General features: G+C 35.3%; 1 protein-coding gene across 2 annotated transcripts in view; it reads left to right on the top strand.

Moving 5' to 3' along the window:
- Positions 1 to 6,345: 6,345 nt before the first annotated feature.
- The window catches only part of LOC106461229 (sorting nexin-17-like), a 60,170-nt gene continuing 49,257 nt past the window's right edge, over positions 6,346 to 17,258 (top strand). For both annotated transcript variants that reach the window (XM_013921030.2, XM_022388092.1), the window contains exons 1-2: positions 6,346 to 6,511; positions 15,873 to 15,947. In XM_013921030.2, coding sequence (XP_013776484.1) covers positions 6,452 to 6,511; positions 15,873 to 15,947 — 135 coding nt within the window. In that variant the 5' untranslated portion in view covers positions 6,346 to 6,451. The remainder of the gene's footprint in view (positions 6,512 to 15,872; positions 15,948 to 17,258) is intronic.

The following is a 17,258-nucleotide window of genomic DNA, read 5'->3' on the forward strand; positions in this document are numbered from 1 at the left end:
CCAACGAATAGTGGGATTGACCGTCACATTATAACGCCCCCACGGCTGAAAGGGCGAGCATGGTTGGTGGGATGCGGATTCGAACCCGCGACCCTCAGATTGTGAGTCGAGCGCCTTATCCACCTGGCCATGCCGGGCACATATATAGCTTTGAACAACGAGTTTAAAAACTACTGGGGTCATATCCTTATTGGTAGTTTTATGGTTAAATATTTCTTGTATGTTGTATTGATATGCTATTTCACCCCTTTAGTAAAATGATTAACGTATAGTCAGTTTGAATATTATTTTACACCTTAACAGTGTGTGTGTTTTATAACAAAACCACATCGGGCTATCTGCTGTGTCCACGGAGGAGAATCGAACCCCTGATTTTAGCATTATAAATCCATAGAATTACCGCTGTCCCACCGTGGAAGAACACCTGAACACCAAAATTAATGATCGTGTATATGTTTGTCTCTTTATTTCAGAATTTTTGGTGAAGCTACACAAGGGCTCTATAAATATAGCCGTTCCCAATTTTGAAATGTTAACTAGAGGGAAGACAAGAGGTCAACAGCGCCAACTCTTGCGCTGCTCTTGTCTGACCGAATGATGGAATTGACCGTTATTTTTATACTGCAAGAACGTGTTTTTGTGAAGGAGCTCTATAAATTAATTTACTAGTGTTTTAGCTTCTTGCTTACCGTATCATATATAATTTAACATCTACAACGATAAAATTTTTCACTGTTATCCTGTGATAGCAGACTAAAGACATAAAAATGTGTTGTTGTTGCTGTTTTCAAGTGGTGTTCTGATACTGTACCATTGAATTTTGATGGTTCATTTCCTTTCAAAATACAAGTGGGGATTTAGCCCCAATATACCAAAGATTGTAACGTCAACCCAGTAGAATCTTTCATTCACCTTCTCCAAAATCTACTTAACACCAATTGTATGAGTATATATAGGTGATGAACTTTTGCTGGTTGATGGTGATACCACTAACTTTCTTAAGCCTCCTAATGCTCATAACTATGTTCACTTCAATTTGGATCTCATTGACAGTTATGAACAGTTCTGTAGTTCCGTCCAGGATGAAACATTCTTGGGGTTTTCGTACCTAGCTTTTAATGTGATGATTGGGATTTTGAAAATTCCTCTCAAAGGACATACACATCGTGATGGAAATTACCTTTGGCTACGACAGTTCCCATTAACTATTCACATGCATTACAATATCATCTTTCCAGTGGACTCATGTAATTACTCAATAATGAAATTATTTTTCTCTATTCTATAGTTATAATATTACAGCTCCAACTACAGAATTACTAGCATCTCTATTTACTAGATTCTGTGAGTGGGTTTTCAGGAGATTGGTAGGTTAACTCTTGTGGAGCACTGTTTCTCCAAGATATTGTGTAAAGGAAAAACCATTCTAGAGAATGACTGAAAAAAAATACCAGCAGTACGAACATAAACCCAAAAATATTTCCACTTCACTTATATGTATATTTCTTTTCCACAAATAATATGTTTATAACTATGAGCGAGTCAAATCTTAGGTTTTTTCCTTCGATAATCTTGCAAACGTTTTCTGCAATCTGTTACAGATATCATTCAGAGCGTTTTTACGGATTATGCTGTTAAGGAAATATGCTGTTTTATTCTGACAACAGTACACGCTTCATTAATCTTCCATTATATCACCCTTCCGAATAAATTTGGATTTAATGTATACCTGTTCAGTTATTGGCGATTAGTACTTAATTTTTAGATTGAGTAACGACTATTTATCTTATAGTCACAAGAAAATATCTTAACATGTAGGAATGAGCTTACATTACACTGATATATTTTAAGTACAAATATTGAGGATAATCTTAACAACCAGTCATTTTCCGTCACCAAACCACCCTCAAGGCACACTTATTTTCTATGTTTATCTAATTCGTAAATCATGTTGTAAAAATAAGCCTTTGATGCCAAGTATAGCCTTTTGTTTTCCATTGGTTACAAACTTATCGCCACTCTATTTTCTAACTATTTGCGAAGACAGTTTTTCATTCTTGGAAATAACGTCTGATTGAAGAATATTGGCTAAAGATTTACAAATTACAAGGTGTTCCTTTTGTAGTTCTTAATCAAGTATCCTTAAACAAAAAACAATAATAATACAAATTATGACATTTATATTCATACTACTATATTTTCCTCTTAAGTTTAGCAAATCTACATTTGAAACTGAACTCCAGTAGGACAATAGCTATTCCTTTTTTTCTGTTTATGCGTTGAAGCATGGCTTCAAGAGTAATTTTCTGAACAAATCTTATATCACCTTGGTATATATTGTCCTTGTTTATGGTCAACTAAAACAATGGTAACTTCCACCCGTTTCAATTTTCAGTTGCATTAAACTAAAGAAACCCTTGTATTTGTAGTTTCATAATAAGCCTGATATCGATAACTTTAACGAAATTATATCTATGGTCGAACTTATCCTATATTCTTTTCATGGTTAGTTCAAAGTATTTTATAAAGCTTTCTGAATTGCGGTGATTTTACATTCAAACTTACTTCTTCAGCTTTTTTTTTTGTTTTGCTATTCACGTTATTTTGTTTTTAATCTACTAGTTCATTGTTTACTTTCCTCCCTAAATTCACAATCACATTTTATAAATATTCTTTCACTGTCCTCCAACCACTTTTTGAAAACTTACCACATTCTTGACTTTATAACCCTTTTTTTTTCTTGACACATTCTTTGTTTTGTTCTTTTAATGTATTCTGTCTTTATTTTCCAATATCCTGCCATGTTCTGGTACCACTTTGTTTAGATTCTGCAACGCCAATATTGGGATATTTCCTAAATGTTTTCAGTTTTAGTACAATGTTTTTAAGCCTATAGCGATTTTTAACTAACAAACCTACTCCTATGATCAAATCGAAATATATAAGTTTTATTGTAGTGGCATTGATAAAGACTCAAACACTTTTTGAGAATTTGAAATTTTATGTTTACTTGGTATTAGTTAACAATTAAACTATACATCCGACTTGTTGCAAAGTTCGTAATTAATTAAGACGAACACTTTTCTCAAATTTTGTAACTCTAAAGTTTCAACACAGGTAACTAATTCAAAAGAAAGAGTTCCAATGATGTCTACTTTTTATGCTGTATAGAGATAAGACTATTCCAGTCTTATTCGTAAAGTGCATTTACACGGTAAGTCTGAAACCTTATAATGCTAAAAACTGGACTTAGATACCAGTGGTGGGCACAGCACAAATAGCCAATTGTGTAGTTTGAGCTTAACTATAAACAAAAAACAACATTTATACTAAGAATATTGCCTAATTCACTAAATCTAATCAATATGTCAATATTAACTTCCAATCGGTACAAGCTACCTACTTAAATAAAAGCTAAAAATCAACCCGCAAAGCTACTCGAGGGCTATTTGGGCTAGCCGTCCCCAATTTAGAAATGGTAGACTAGAGAGAGGGCAGCTAGTTAACACCACCCACTGCCAACTTTTGGAGTACTCAGACCCGTACTCAGAATGTTTGTAAGGGGGGGGGGTTAATTTGTGTGATAAAAAGTCGACACATAAAACACCCTCACCCCAGAAAATTTGGAAAAAATAAGTGTTATAAGATTAAATATGGAAGAAATTTTGTATGAAATATAGCTTAAACATTTGCATGGCTGTTCACATAAAATCTACAAACATCCAATGAAAAGTCAACAAATAATAGTTCTGTTGTAACACTGTATGGGGAGCTAGACTCAAATTATGATAAATATGTATGTTTTATTATATTAAAGTACTGTATTATCTACATACAGAGTAGCTTTAATTGTTAAATTATATTACTAATTGAAACAACTCTGTACAACAATAGTATATTAGTTATTTCAGTCATTGGTTATCATGCACTACTGAAATATCACGTTAGCATGCTCCATTAATTTGTGGTGCTTTTCCATAAATAACTTACATACACTTTCAATGTTAATAGCAGTGTTATAATGATTATGCAGCTAGAGCATTCAGTCTATCTTCGGCTTGTGTACACCTCAGGTAATTATTGAACTAGTGGAGAGCAGATACCGAACGTTCAAATGAACATGAACTTAGTGGCTGTGTGGCAAAGAGTTTCAGTAACATAAAGATACTTGGTACACTGAAGCACACTTTTAAGCAGTCAGCCAGTATTTGGGGCCTGTTCTGGAGAGGTATAGAAAGCCATCTTGTTTTTCATCGTGAATTCTTCATAAAAATATCAGGATTTGGCAAATCTTCCCTGTAAAAATCTATAGCCTGTCTAATATCGGAGATCAAAAACTATTGTATGAGTTTTGATGGCGTAAGTTTCTGAATTGATGCTACTTGCTTTACATGTGCATCAAATCTGGAGGAAAGATTACTGATAATGTGGTCAAGAAAAAGAATGGTTATTGTTTTCTTAAAGTAATCCTCGACGGAACTGTATTCTACATTTGCACGTTGGGCTTATTGTTGACTAACTCGTACCATTCTAACATTAACATTAGATTTGCTTGCGATATCACTGCTGTGCTTGATGATACAGTGTGAATAATCATCTACGTTTACTCTTAGTGAAGTCAGCTATTTACATCATTGTTCTATTAGGGTAACACCAGAAAAAATGTCTTGACTTGGACCTTGCAAATTTACAGAAGGTTCTTTCAAATAGTAAAGGGAACGTTGTAAAGATGTTAAGCAAAGAATAAATTCAAAGGATTCCAGTAATTTTAGATAAGCCATAGCATTTTTCTTATCTTCAGTAGCCCAATTATCATTAAACATTTCAAAATTATCGTCTCCATACGCAATAACTCACACATGTGAAATATAAATAGATGACATAAATAGAACCTTTCCCAACCTTCAATATTCTCAAACCAGCGTATAATGAATACATTAAGTAGTGGAAGACGTGACGAAGCTTCTTTATGCTAGATGCCCTTTTGATAAATGAGTGCACAAGGCCTTGCTTTGCATATCTCGAAGTTGTTTTGGACACCAGATCTTTCGCCAGCCATGGTGGATGGTCCATCATATCCTTGACCACGCAGTTCATTTAGAGATTATCCAACATCAGTCACTATGTTTGTAATTGCATATACAATATCTGTTTCACTGACCCTCTGTAGCTTAACAAAGCCAATAAATTCTTCCCTAATTTCACAGTTGTCATCTACAAAGCGGAGAGATATTAGTAAGATGGTGAAATTATCACAGACTATATTGTAATAATTAATAGAGCAAAGAATAATAATTCGTGTCGTCAATTATATTCTAAAGTAATTGAACCTACCTGTGTGGATACATTTATTTAAAGCTCTAGGTACAACTGTGATAGCCAACAGTGTAACAAACATTTGTATATACATTTGACTTGTTTTAATATATTATTCTATCACAAATGGCTTGTGTTGCAGTTGTTTATTGTTGAAATTTATCGCCAACAAGTCATAGACACCTACTGTAAAGAATTCGGCCTACAAAACCTGAGACTAGCAATACGGCTTCGGACTTCCAATTACAAAGTGTCAACAGAAGCTATTGCATGCGACTATTTCAAACTTGAAAATGCTAATGCTTCATCAGAAGAATGTAAACTATGTAAAAAACGTTAAATACCATAAGCAGCTGCGCTATAACTATATAAGCATAATTTTTAATATCACAAAAAATAAGGGGTTCGGCCGAACCCCCTCGAATCCACTCCACCCCCGTGTATGTGCGTGGTAGTCTTTATCAACGGCCCCCAGTGGCACAACGGTGTGCCTGCGGACTTGCACCCCTAGAAACCGGGTTTCGATACTCGTGGTGGGCAGAGTACAGATAGCCCATTGTGTAGCTTTGTGCTTAATTCCAAACAAACAAACTTTATCAACGAAAAGTGGAATTGACCGTTACATTAAAACGCCCACACGGAAGGCGAGCATTTTTGAGACTGGGTTCAAACCCGCGACTCGTGCCCGGTAATGTATATAGTTAATTAAATGTAGAACAAAATGCAATCTGTGGCTCGAGGTTAAGCCATTTTTAAGACAAGTTAGTCTTGTTTCAGTTATAATTTTTACATTTCTAACGAAATCTTCATACCAGAAGTACAAAAAATTAATATTATTGAAAGGAACAACACAAATAAGATTACATGTCCTATAGCTTTTTATATTAAAGTTACTGGTAGATGATCTATTTAAAATTTCAAACTACGTAAAATCTGGTATACATAAAAGTTTTACTGTTTCTGTTAATGGTATCAGTGTAGATGGCGTTTATTGTGATTTACAATTTTTCTCAAGTTTGTTGAGGAAAGTAGCAAATAGGGTAGTTCACATAAGTTTATTGCTTTTAGTTTGAGTTTTTGTGTATTGTTATATATTACTGTATGACAACTTGATTTGGTTTGCGTACATTTTGAAATGCATTTCTCAATTCCAGATACACTGGAACTTAAAGATAGTAACGGAGGAACGTATATGGTATGTTATTTTTTTTAATCATTTAATGTTAATATTACTATTAGTATTACTGAGTATTAGCATTTGTGAATCATATGTGTGTGTGGGCGTTTATTTTTCGAATATAAAAAATAATAGTCCAAGTAGTTAACTTGTACTTACAGTACTATTACAATTGATTGTGATAGTAGTACTAGGCATATTACGTTTACAATTACAGACGATTAAACTTTAATTTAAAGCCAGTAACTTCAAAAGCTCAAAATGACAGGTGAAGCCTATCGTTAATTTTGCACACTGATGGTGTGTCGAGAGATAAACAATAAATGGTGACGCTAAGAAAACCAGTAACACTAACAATAATCACAATAAATTCTTTATCCACACCGACAGCATGATAAAAACTGACGCTACAACTTAAACATTTGAAGTAGCTTGATAAGTTATAGTGGCACAAATTTAAGCTAATGTTAAGAAATCGAAAGTTCTATGTATCAAAATAAGGCTGTGAAAAAAGAGAGTGTATTGGAAGTGTGTGTGTGTGTGTGTGTGAGGGGGGACACATTCAAAACTTGCAGAATAGACTAGGCCCTAGAAGAAGTTTTGATACTAGTTATTGGTAATTTGGTCTATCTTTCAAAAGTAAGGGTTAAGGGAAGTTGAAGAAACTGTTAGCATTATAATTTATAGGTCTATTGTTAATAAGGTGTTGAAAGAAAGAGAATTAATAAAAAAAGAACAGGCTTAGTGCATCATACTTGAGATGAGAATGAAAGTGGTAGAACTAAGGGACAAATATAAATTTTGGCAGAGTAGAAGTCACCTTCAGCTAAAACAATTTTATTTTTCTAATGGGGTGGTTGGTCTTTGGAATTTGTTGTCTTCAGATGTGGTAGATTCAGTAAATTTAAGTGAAGGCTAGATAAATACTTGATCAATAAGGACTGACTTTGAGGTTTTCTGTTTTGTTTTCCTTTGGATGGGGTGGTCAAGATGGATCAATCAGCTCTTTGTTCTTAAATTTTGTTCTGTGGTAGGAAGGAAGGAAATATTGGTGATAAATGGCCTCTTTGTTTTTTCCTTCTGATTATGAGAAGGATTAGTTTGGTCCATGAGGGCTTTGTTTTAGGATCTTTTTGTTTTTGTTTTCTCTTTGTTCATTATATTGATCAATGAACTGAATAGATCCCTTTGCAATGATACATTCAGATTGTGTTTTATGATGGTGTGAGATATGATTTCCTTGAAAATTATTATCTCATATTCGAAAGGACCTTAACAGTTTTAGTGACTAAACTAGATTGTGGAAAATTAGTCTCTCTTTTGTCATATATAATTTATGACATACTTATGACATGAAAATTTGGAAATAAGGATTTTAGGATAAAAGAAGGATTTATTTGTGAATGTTAGTGAAGTTAATGACTTAAATGTTCAGTAGTGTGTTAAGCATGAAAAGAGCAACAATGCTGTAAGCTTTATTAGAGTTTGAATTTAAGAGGAAGGAAGATATTATAGCCTTGCATAAAACTGGTGAGGACTTTGAATTCTATATTTTTTGTTACTCTGTAGTTTTGGTGTTCTTCCTAAAGGAAACCCAGTTGTCAAAATATAACTTGCATCAAACTCACTAGTATAGTAACATGCAAACAACATAATGTAGTCTTAAAGTAGATCTATGATTTCTTTCATTTGCACATTGTTTTTTCATCAGTACTTTAAAGCTAGCCTGATGATTAATGTAGAACTGTGACAAATCACACTTCAAGGGGTTGGTTCTTATCATTAGTCATTCACTCAAGATTTTGTCCACTGCCATTTTCTTGCATTTCATCTCAAAATATCTAGATTATTTACCAGAATTGGTATTTACATTTTGAAGTACTTATTTACCTTTTGATTAAATTATTGTTGTTATGAAGTATTTATGTTATTACCTTTTTGATATGTATGACCACACTATGTAATTTGATACTGTGGCCTGTGATTCTATCATGCTATTAGTTGTCAAATTTAAAATTAGGTTATTTCTGACAGTGACAAAAATATTATAAACTGTAGAGATGGCTGATATTGGTAATAAGTACTTTTTGTATTGTAGCATAAATATATATACAAAGGTCAAACTTAATTACATTTGTATATATTTGTGTTATCTAATAAAAAGTTTAAATCACCCATATCAACTGTTTCTACAATTTATTAGCTGCAGTTGGGTTCCTTGATATCACATTTTTATACACATACTTATTCTACTTGTCTAACTGTACAGTTTTAACAACTTATGACATTATAAATATAGGTTAGTGATGTCTAATGACGGAAACTTTTCCATTGTATTGTTGTTAACTGCAATATATTTCATCACTGTCAAGAAAAGTTCTATTGCCTTAGATGTTTGTTTTTTAAAGTGCTAATTCTGAGTTTTCCATTGCTTATGTTGAAGGCTAGTTTAACAGATGTTCAAAGCTATTCTGGCTCATTACATGTTACATTCTGTACCAATACAATTGGACAAATTAGTATGTTTTTCTTTGTACAAGACTTGGGATAACAAACAAGAGTGGAGATTGACAAAGTGTGTTAATTATATTGTTTGCATTTGTGATGTTATTTTGTAATCACCTCATAATTTCAATAGTTATAATTAGGTTTTTGACTGAAATAAAACAGTAGCTTGTTTGTTACATTATAAATCACTGTTGTGTAAAGTTATAAGGTGTCTCTGTAGGAATCCAAATGCTGAATAAAAGTCAGTGGAGATTATAGTTTCTTTGAAAATCTCTGGTTGGGCCCAGGCCTCATGTAGAATATTGTATTCAATTTTGAGCTCCTAACTTTAAGAAGGACGTTGAGTTGTTGGAAAGGGTTCAAAAGAAGGCTACTAGTGTGATTCCTGGGTTGAATGGACTGTCATATGAAGAAGTTTAAGGTCCTTAAGGTGATTTTCTGTTTAGAAAAGAAGGGTTAGAGAGGATCTGATTGAAGTGTTCAAGAAGTAGGTTTGATGCATCATCTTTTTTCATGTTTAATGATAATAGTACTAGGACTAGGGGACATAGATTTAAGGTTTGGAAGGGTAGTAGCCATCTGCAAATTAGATGGTTTTATTTTTCATACAGATGACTTTGAGGTGGTCCCTCCCATGGTCAGTTGGCTGGTCATGTATGGCTAGGGTCAACCGAGTGCTAGTGTTGGATGTCCTCAAAATGTGTTATGGACATTATATAGATGGAAGAGGATTGGGAGAGTTCAATAGAGGGCTTGCTATTAGTACTTGGGAAGTCAGGACTATATAAACAGTGTAGGCAGATAGGTGTTTGATAAAATGAGTGGGACAGCCATGATGAGCTAAGGGGTCCCTCAAATAGAACTAGATGACTTAATGTATTACCCATGAGCAGAGATTACATCTGTTAGTGTCATGTAAGCTAATCAATTAATCAAAATTCCTCTCAATGAAGATTCCTGTATGTGGTGAGGGGACCTCCAAGGGAAGGCTCTACCTATTCAGTTTACTTTTTCTGGGATCCAAAACATCCACCCACATGTCTGCCATGCATGGCAACTCACGAAGGGGAGGAAGGGATTCTGTTGGTTGAGTGATGTCTAGGACACTGTAGTACACCACTTTTGCCTTGAATTCTTATAGGCAGGTGGCTTTGAGGTGGTCTTCCCCCATGGTCACTTGGCTGGTCATGTGTGGCTAGGTTCAACTAAGTGCCAGTATTGGATGTTCCCCAAAATGTGTTGTGGACATTATATCCTGTGCTTGTGTTTGGGTTTAGTGCCCACGAAACCCTGGTATGGCTACACTGTCCTAGTTTGACAGTGTAGCATGTCCCCTTGTAGGACCCCATGGTGGATGGGATAAGTGGATACTGAATATTTTTCTTATAGATCCACTAAATCAAAAGCAAAAAAATAATTTGTAAGTGACCATAAGATCACAGTCTCTGTTAACACACAGTTGCCATCTCCTCTTCTTTCAGTACCTCATTTCTTGACTTTATACTCTAGATCAGAAAAGTCTGTCCCCCTTACTCTATACAAAAATACTTAGAGAGCCTTGTTGACTCTCCAAAGTAATTTAAGAAATTAAGATCTGGGGGTCTGTTGGTTGAAACTATATGACTGCATGATAGTGAACTCATGTTAAATTCCAAGTGTATTCAGTGTATGACTGCATGATAGTGAACTCATGTTAAATTCCAAGTGTATTCAGAATATCCTTGTTGAGGTTATCCCCTACACTACTTTGAATTCCTCACGAGGAACCATTGTTGAGAGAGGTCTTATTAACATCCCTGATGTGGAGCTTCTTGCTGGTCTCTCCAGTAAAGGAATATCAGCTGTGAGGTTATCTGCTCCAAAGAATGGAATTTCAGAGTCAACACAGGTTCTGATTGTGCTGTTTGCAACATGTCCAACTGCCACAGTTAAGGCAGGGTATCTAAAGTGCCCAGTCAGGCCTTACTTTCTAACTCTCTGATGTATCAACTGTCATAGTTTGGACACTCCAACACACATTGTTGTGTGATTCTGTAACTTGTGCTCATTGTGAAAGCAAAGACCATAATAATAACAAGTGCCAGTTAGATCCTCACTGTGTCAACTGAGCACTTATGTTCCCAACTCTCATATTATAGGTCATGTGCAAAATTCATTGTAGGGAAAGAGATACAGCATGTATTGTTTACAACTACTCTTACAAAACATAGTTATGCTGTTACACTGTGTTAAATTGTCGCAGTGGGTGTGCGAAAAGATATCTCTGCCCCACCCACAAAAATCTTTCTATACCCACAGATAAGCATGTACATGAATCCATGTCTACACCAATTTCTGTTCCCACCACTGCCAACAATGAATGACTGGGTTCTCCTCCACTGGGCCTGAGGTCAAGGGGGTAGTGAAGAGGGTCATCCCAGTTCTTCCAGGGTTTTATTCCTGTCTGTTTGTTGTGCCCAAGATGACAGGAGATTGACATCTGGTCATTGATTTTTCTCATCTAAATCAATTCCTAGATCCTCCAAGGTTCGCAATGTAGTCATTCCTCACTTCGCATTGGCATTTTTTTTACCAGGACTATGGATGACCAAGTTCGATATTACCGATGCCCATCTGCATGTTCCCATAGTGGACCCACTCTCATCATATCATCATACTAACTTGCCATGTTCTGGGGTGATGAATTTGTTGACAGATCAATTATCTCAACCTAACCAAATTCTCCTGACAGAATGGATGCTGCATCACTAGGATTTCCATTGGATTTGCTCTAAATTCAGAACACTGATGATTGATGCATTTGCCACTCTTTAGAACACTCAACTACTGGCATTTTGGTCTCCAGTACCTCACCCCTGGGCATTGGCAATAGATGCATTCAGTCAAGACTGGGCTAGATTGCACCTCTGTGCCCTCCCACTGATTCATATGTTGCCCAGAGTACTAACTATGATTTGTTTCACCCCTTGTCAGGTTCTGTTGATAGCATCAAGTTGGTTGGCTCAACCCTGGTTTCCATTTCTGTGGTACCTTCAAGAGTGCACACCTCTATCATTTCCTCTTTGGCCATCTCTGTTGAGGTTGCCACTATCCAACATCGTACACTCAGCCATCCTGAAGCTCGAGCTTCATGCATGGAGTTATGCAGTCCTTTGCATGGCATCGAGGTTTAACTTATAAGGTTGCCATGTATCTGTCTCATTCTTTACATAGTCCCCACGATGGACATTTATCAAAGGAGATGGCACATATGTCAACAGTGGTGTATTGTGAAGAAGTTGAACCCACTTCCTTCAGAAGTGCCAACCATAACTTGTTTTTTGACCTGGCTCTTTGACAAGGCTTTCTCATCTTCAACAATTTCCTTATATAAGATGGCCTTATCAACTATCTTTAGATCATTGAGATAAATTATTTGAGTGATCAGTGCTCTCTGGCATCCTTAAGTTGTTTCAGGTACTTTTCCCAAATGTTCATTTCAGTTATCTAACTGGGATGTTACTCTGATATTACATGCTCTTTTTCAAAATCCATTTGAGCCCTTAACCTTGTGTACCATGTATCACCTTCCCTTAAGGTTTAGTCTTTGTTGCTTCTGGTCTGCGGACATTGCTGGTTGGAGTTGTTTGTGCTGCATGTGCACAGGATGATTTATCATTCTACCTTTGTCATCCTATACCCAGACAGGTTCTTCTTCTGACCACTATTTGTCATGTCTATGACCTATCAAATCCTGATCATTTGTTATGTCCATGAAGGGCCTTGGAGTATTATGTTACTTGCACTAATGCCTTTAGGGATACTAGCCAGCAACCTTTTATTCATTGGGATCCTTCAGTTTTCCAGGATGTATCCCTGGTTACTTTTTTCGAGGTGGGTAAGAAACTTGATCCATATCTCTTATTCTGGGCTTTGTTTGGAGGTGAGGAGACTTCTGCAAGTCACATCTCATCTGATTTGTCACATTTCTATGTTCTCAGTAGCCCAGTTAGATTGGCCACTGGAGGACATTTTGTGGGCTGGTATGTGGAACTCCTCCAATACTTTTATCTCACATTGTTTACATGATCTGGCAGTATCTTCCTCTGAAGGTTTTTGACTACCCTCTGTAGCTATCTTAACTGTATCCAGTAGATTATAAGGAGGTATGAGTATCTTCATTACTAATATTGTCTCTTCTTTACTTTCTACGGTCTCTTACCTCCTTTTTACAGGATCCCATTCTGTGGCAAGTGTTGCCCAGGCAGATATGCTTTTATCAAACCAATTCTGCACTAGCATCCACTAATTCAATATACTTTATCTAGGTTGCAACAGGCTCTGTAGAAATGACATGTTCCATAAGACCACATAGGGGCTGACTGGGTGGTATTACTGTAATATGCTGGACTGCCACTCATAGACTACCATCAGTAAAGCACAAGGAGATCATTGGATTGAATAAATCGGGGTCAGTTTGCTTTTAAAAATTTAGGGAACTTGATTCACCTATTGCACTGTTTCCAGAGCATTGTTCCTCAATACTCCCCAACATGCATTACCCCCCAGATTCAACTTGTGGAGCTAACGAGTCCTTACCATACCTGGTTTTCAGTTACTATGGTGGACAGAGGCTATTACTCCAGAGTGTCTGAGTGAATTTCTTCCACTCTTGGAGAAGAGGGTGAAGTTGGGGGCCCTCCTACCTGGGACCCTGAGAATGTTCCCCCCCCTCCTTCCAGATATTGGTAGGAGAGTCACTAGCCTACTCATAATACTGGTTTGGATTTGACGCTTGGCTATCCGGTTTTGAGCATGGCCCTTCATTTTGATCAATATTGGTTCAGTACATCATTCATGGAAAAGGTCCATTGTCTCCTCGTAATTCTGAATCCAGAGTGGTCCCATCCTGGGTCTTTGGTTGAGTACAGTTTATTCCATGTCCTCACCATAATTATGGAGACAAGTGAAATATACTTTTCCCACATGGTTGGGGAGTGAGGATGATTGTTCATAATTCCAGACTGGATGAGTTCTGTTTCCTCAGGTTGAGTATGGCATACAGGATCCAATCATTCCAAGGTTGGGGTGTTCCCTTTCGAACTTCTTCAGGTTGAGGAAAGGGCTTGTTCACTTCTGTGTTACTAACCTTTGTGTCGTGATACCAGTAGCTTGGAATGCATCACTCTATAGCTACAGGTTGGGCTACACTCAAAAGTATATATATTGTGGCCCAAATGCCCTAGCTACCAACATTGGATTTAGGGACCATGGCTCTATAATTCCATCTCTGAGCAGTGGAACCTCTTTTATCTCATTGGGGCCTGACCAGTAGTGATGATGGATAATGTCAAATTCCACCCGTAGTGCATGAATTACATTCCTGGTGAAGAGCATACTTGTTCTGGATGTAGTGCAGTTCCCCCACTAATCTTCTATTGGCATGCCCATGATCTATGCAGACGCATTCTGAATGGATAATGCTCTCACCGGCCCCTCTCATGGGTAAGTATTTTTTAGAAGTTGACATTTTCTTAAATTGAAAATGTATTTCCAATAATAATTTACCTCCTCTCCCACCCTTCCTTCCCACTAAAAGCCAGTGTTAGAAACTGCAAATTAGGTCAGTCTCAAAAAATTGATAATGTCTGAAGGAGATGTTTATATACAGTACCAGGATAGAGAGTGCATTGACATAGGTAGAGAATGTCACAAGACAGACATTGCCAAGGGCAAGTAAGTGGGAAATAAAAGACTGGAGGAAGCTAGAAAAAAATTAGACCATTGCTTAGATGGGTAATGGAAGGAAAGAGGAGGTAAGTATTGTTGGAAATAACTTTTCCATTTAATAAAATGGTAACTTTCCTCATATTTCTGAAGGAGATTAGTCATGGTCAGTGTTATCCAACTCCTGCCCAGTTCGAAGCTGGAGAGGGCTGTCTGGTCCTCCATCACCTCTCTCTCAAAGCTTGATTCTGTTGTCATTAGCATACCTTCTGTTAATGACAGCATGGATGCCTTGTAATTTGAGGGTCTTTGGTTCAATTACCATTGGCACCAAACTTATTTGCCATGTCTTTGATATGGCTGTTTTTTGTATTACAGGGGAAATACTTACCATGGTTTAATTAGGGAACACTACTTATTGATTAATCAAATGTAATTCATTATTGGGTCCTTAAATTAATTGATTATCAAATATCACTAATCATCTAGCTCTAATATAAAGTGTACTAGTTTTTTGTCGTGTTTGAAAAAAAAAATTGTTTTTCCCTCTGATTTTGCAAGTTTATGAAATTTTACTTGGAGGTCAAAACCATGGTTTTACTATGTTATACAAGTCATTTTAAACTTATTAGCAATTTGTCTGGTTCAAAAATAATTATTTATTTTCTAATCATTTGTTTTGGTTTTACAACTTGTTACCTGGGTATTGGAGTTCAAAGGATATTTTAAATATTTCAAAGTATTTTTATTGAACTTAGTCAGAAAGTTTGTACAAAGTTATATTAAAAAATCTACAATTAAGGTAAACATTTATAATGGCTTCTTAAAGAAATGTTGAAATGAAATCTTTTTGCAAATTCATACCAATATCATATATAAAAAATATTTTATTTGCAGAAGTTACATAGTCTGTAGAAACTTGAAGTTTCAAACTATTTTATTAGTGGTTTGCAATGCGAACCATACAACGTGTGTATCAAAATGACACTTCCATACATTTTAGAGTTACTTAATTATAGAAGACGCTAGTTCTATATATGAAGATCATATCAAACGTGTATTTTAAACATTGTAAAAAACTTTTATAATTATGTGAACTTTTTGAATAAAATCCTGAGAGTTATTGTTGTTCCACTTGTAATTATTGTTTGTTTGTTTTTTCTAGGGGTACAATATCCACATCAATGGGGCTTATCACTGTACCATTCGATATAAACAGTTGCACAGTTTTAATGAACAGGTAACTTTAGGATTATGTGTGTTTCAAATATATATATGTTACAGTTCTTGGTAAGGAAATGATGGAGCAGCAAGGGGTTAACAGTCACAATGTACTTTCAACAAGACTTTAATATTTCCTTACCTTTTATTTGAATGTATCTATACAATCAAGTTTAGCATACGCTTCAGTAAGACTCTTTGTCAATTTGAATTATTTTTCTGCTATTGATTGTTACATTTATTTTTATAATAAACAATAAGCAACTAACTATTACAACCTGTATTTTTTGTTGTTCATTTACTATTACTATTACTAAATATGCATGATCTGATGAATAGTAGGCTAATGTAATCTAGATTTGACATTTTTTCACTCACTAACTGGTTAAAATGGTTTCATTTTAGTTTTTTTTCATCTATTGTATATGAATTATTGAATAGCAAGCTGATTCAAAAAATGTATTCATGTTTATCACTTATGCAAGATATGCTTACAGTAGGTTCATACTGCAGTTTTTCTTTGTCACTTTTTTGTCATCAAACAAAATAATGAACTGAAGAGTAGCATGAATCTGTGATCATTAAAGTACATATACATGATAAAAAATACACATACAACCAAGACAGCATTTTGGTTGTGTTCCTCCCTTTGTTGCAAAATATAAGCTTAGAAATCATATTAGATACATATATGTTAGAAATTTTGTTTTGTTTTGCTACTGGCCTACACAATATTGATCTAGTATTGTATATTTTTCTTTCTGATTTTTTTTATGCATCATGAGTCACTTTATGACAGCCTAACAATGCATATTTGATGTAGAAAATATCCACCTTGAATATGAAGAAATGATATAATGAAAGCATGAATTCAAATGTGTTTATTGAATAGTGAACATTAGGATTTATGTCTGTAGTAATTCATAAACAGATTTACACATTTTTGGAATCTAAATAATATTTTTATTGAGAACAAAAGAATACATAAAATGAAAAGAATGCTGGTCATGACACAGCTGTGCTATTGTAATAATGTACAGCATAGTAAACTCAAGTTTGGTGGATGTTGTTTTGAAAGTTTTCTGTTATCCAGAAGACTTTTGAAACGTTGTCCTCTACACTTGTGTTTCTTACAACAGGCAGTTGTCATCCATTCCAGTTTACTCATCATGAATACTCTGCCTAAACAACCTATCAAAGAATACAGCATAGCAGTTGTGAATTATGTTGTTATTCATAATGGTTAAGATATATATATATATATATATAGAAAGGCAGAGTTCTGTCTCAGGATGGATTTCCATATCTAATTAGAAATAAGACTAAATTT

This window comes from Limulus polyphemus, unplaced genomic scaffold (assembly GCF_000517525.1).
Source record: "Limulus polyphemus unplaced genomic scaffold, Limulus_polyphemus-2.1.2 Scaffold918, whole genome shotgun sequence".
Classification (NCBI taxonomy): domain Eukaryota; kingdom Metazoa; phylum Arthropoda; class Merostomata; order Xiphosura; family Limulidae; genus Limulus; species Limulus polyphemus.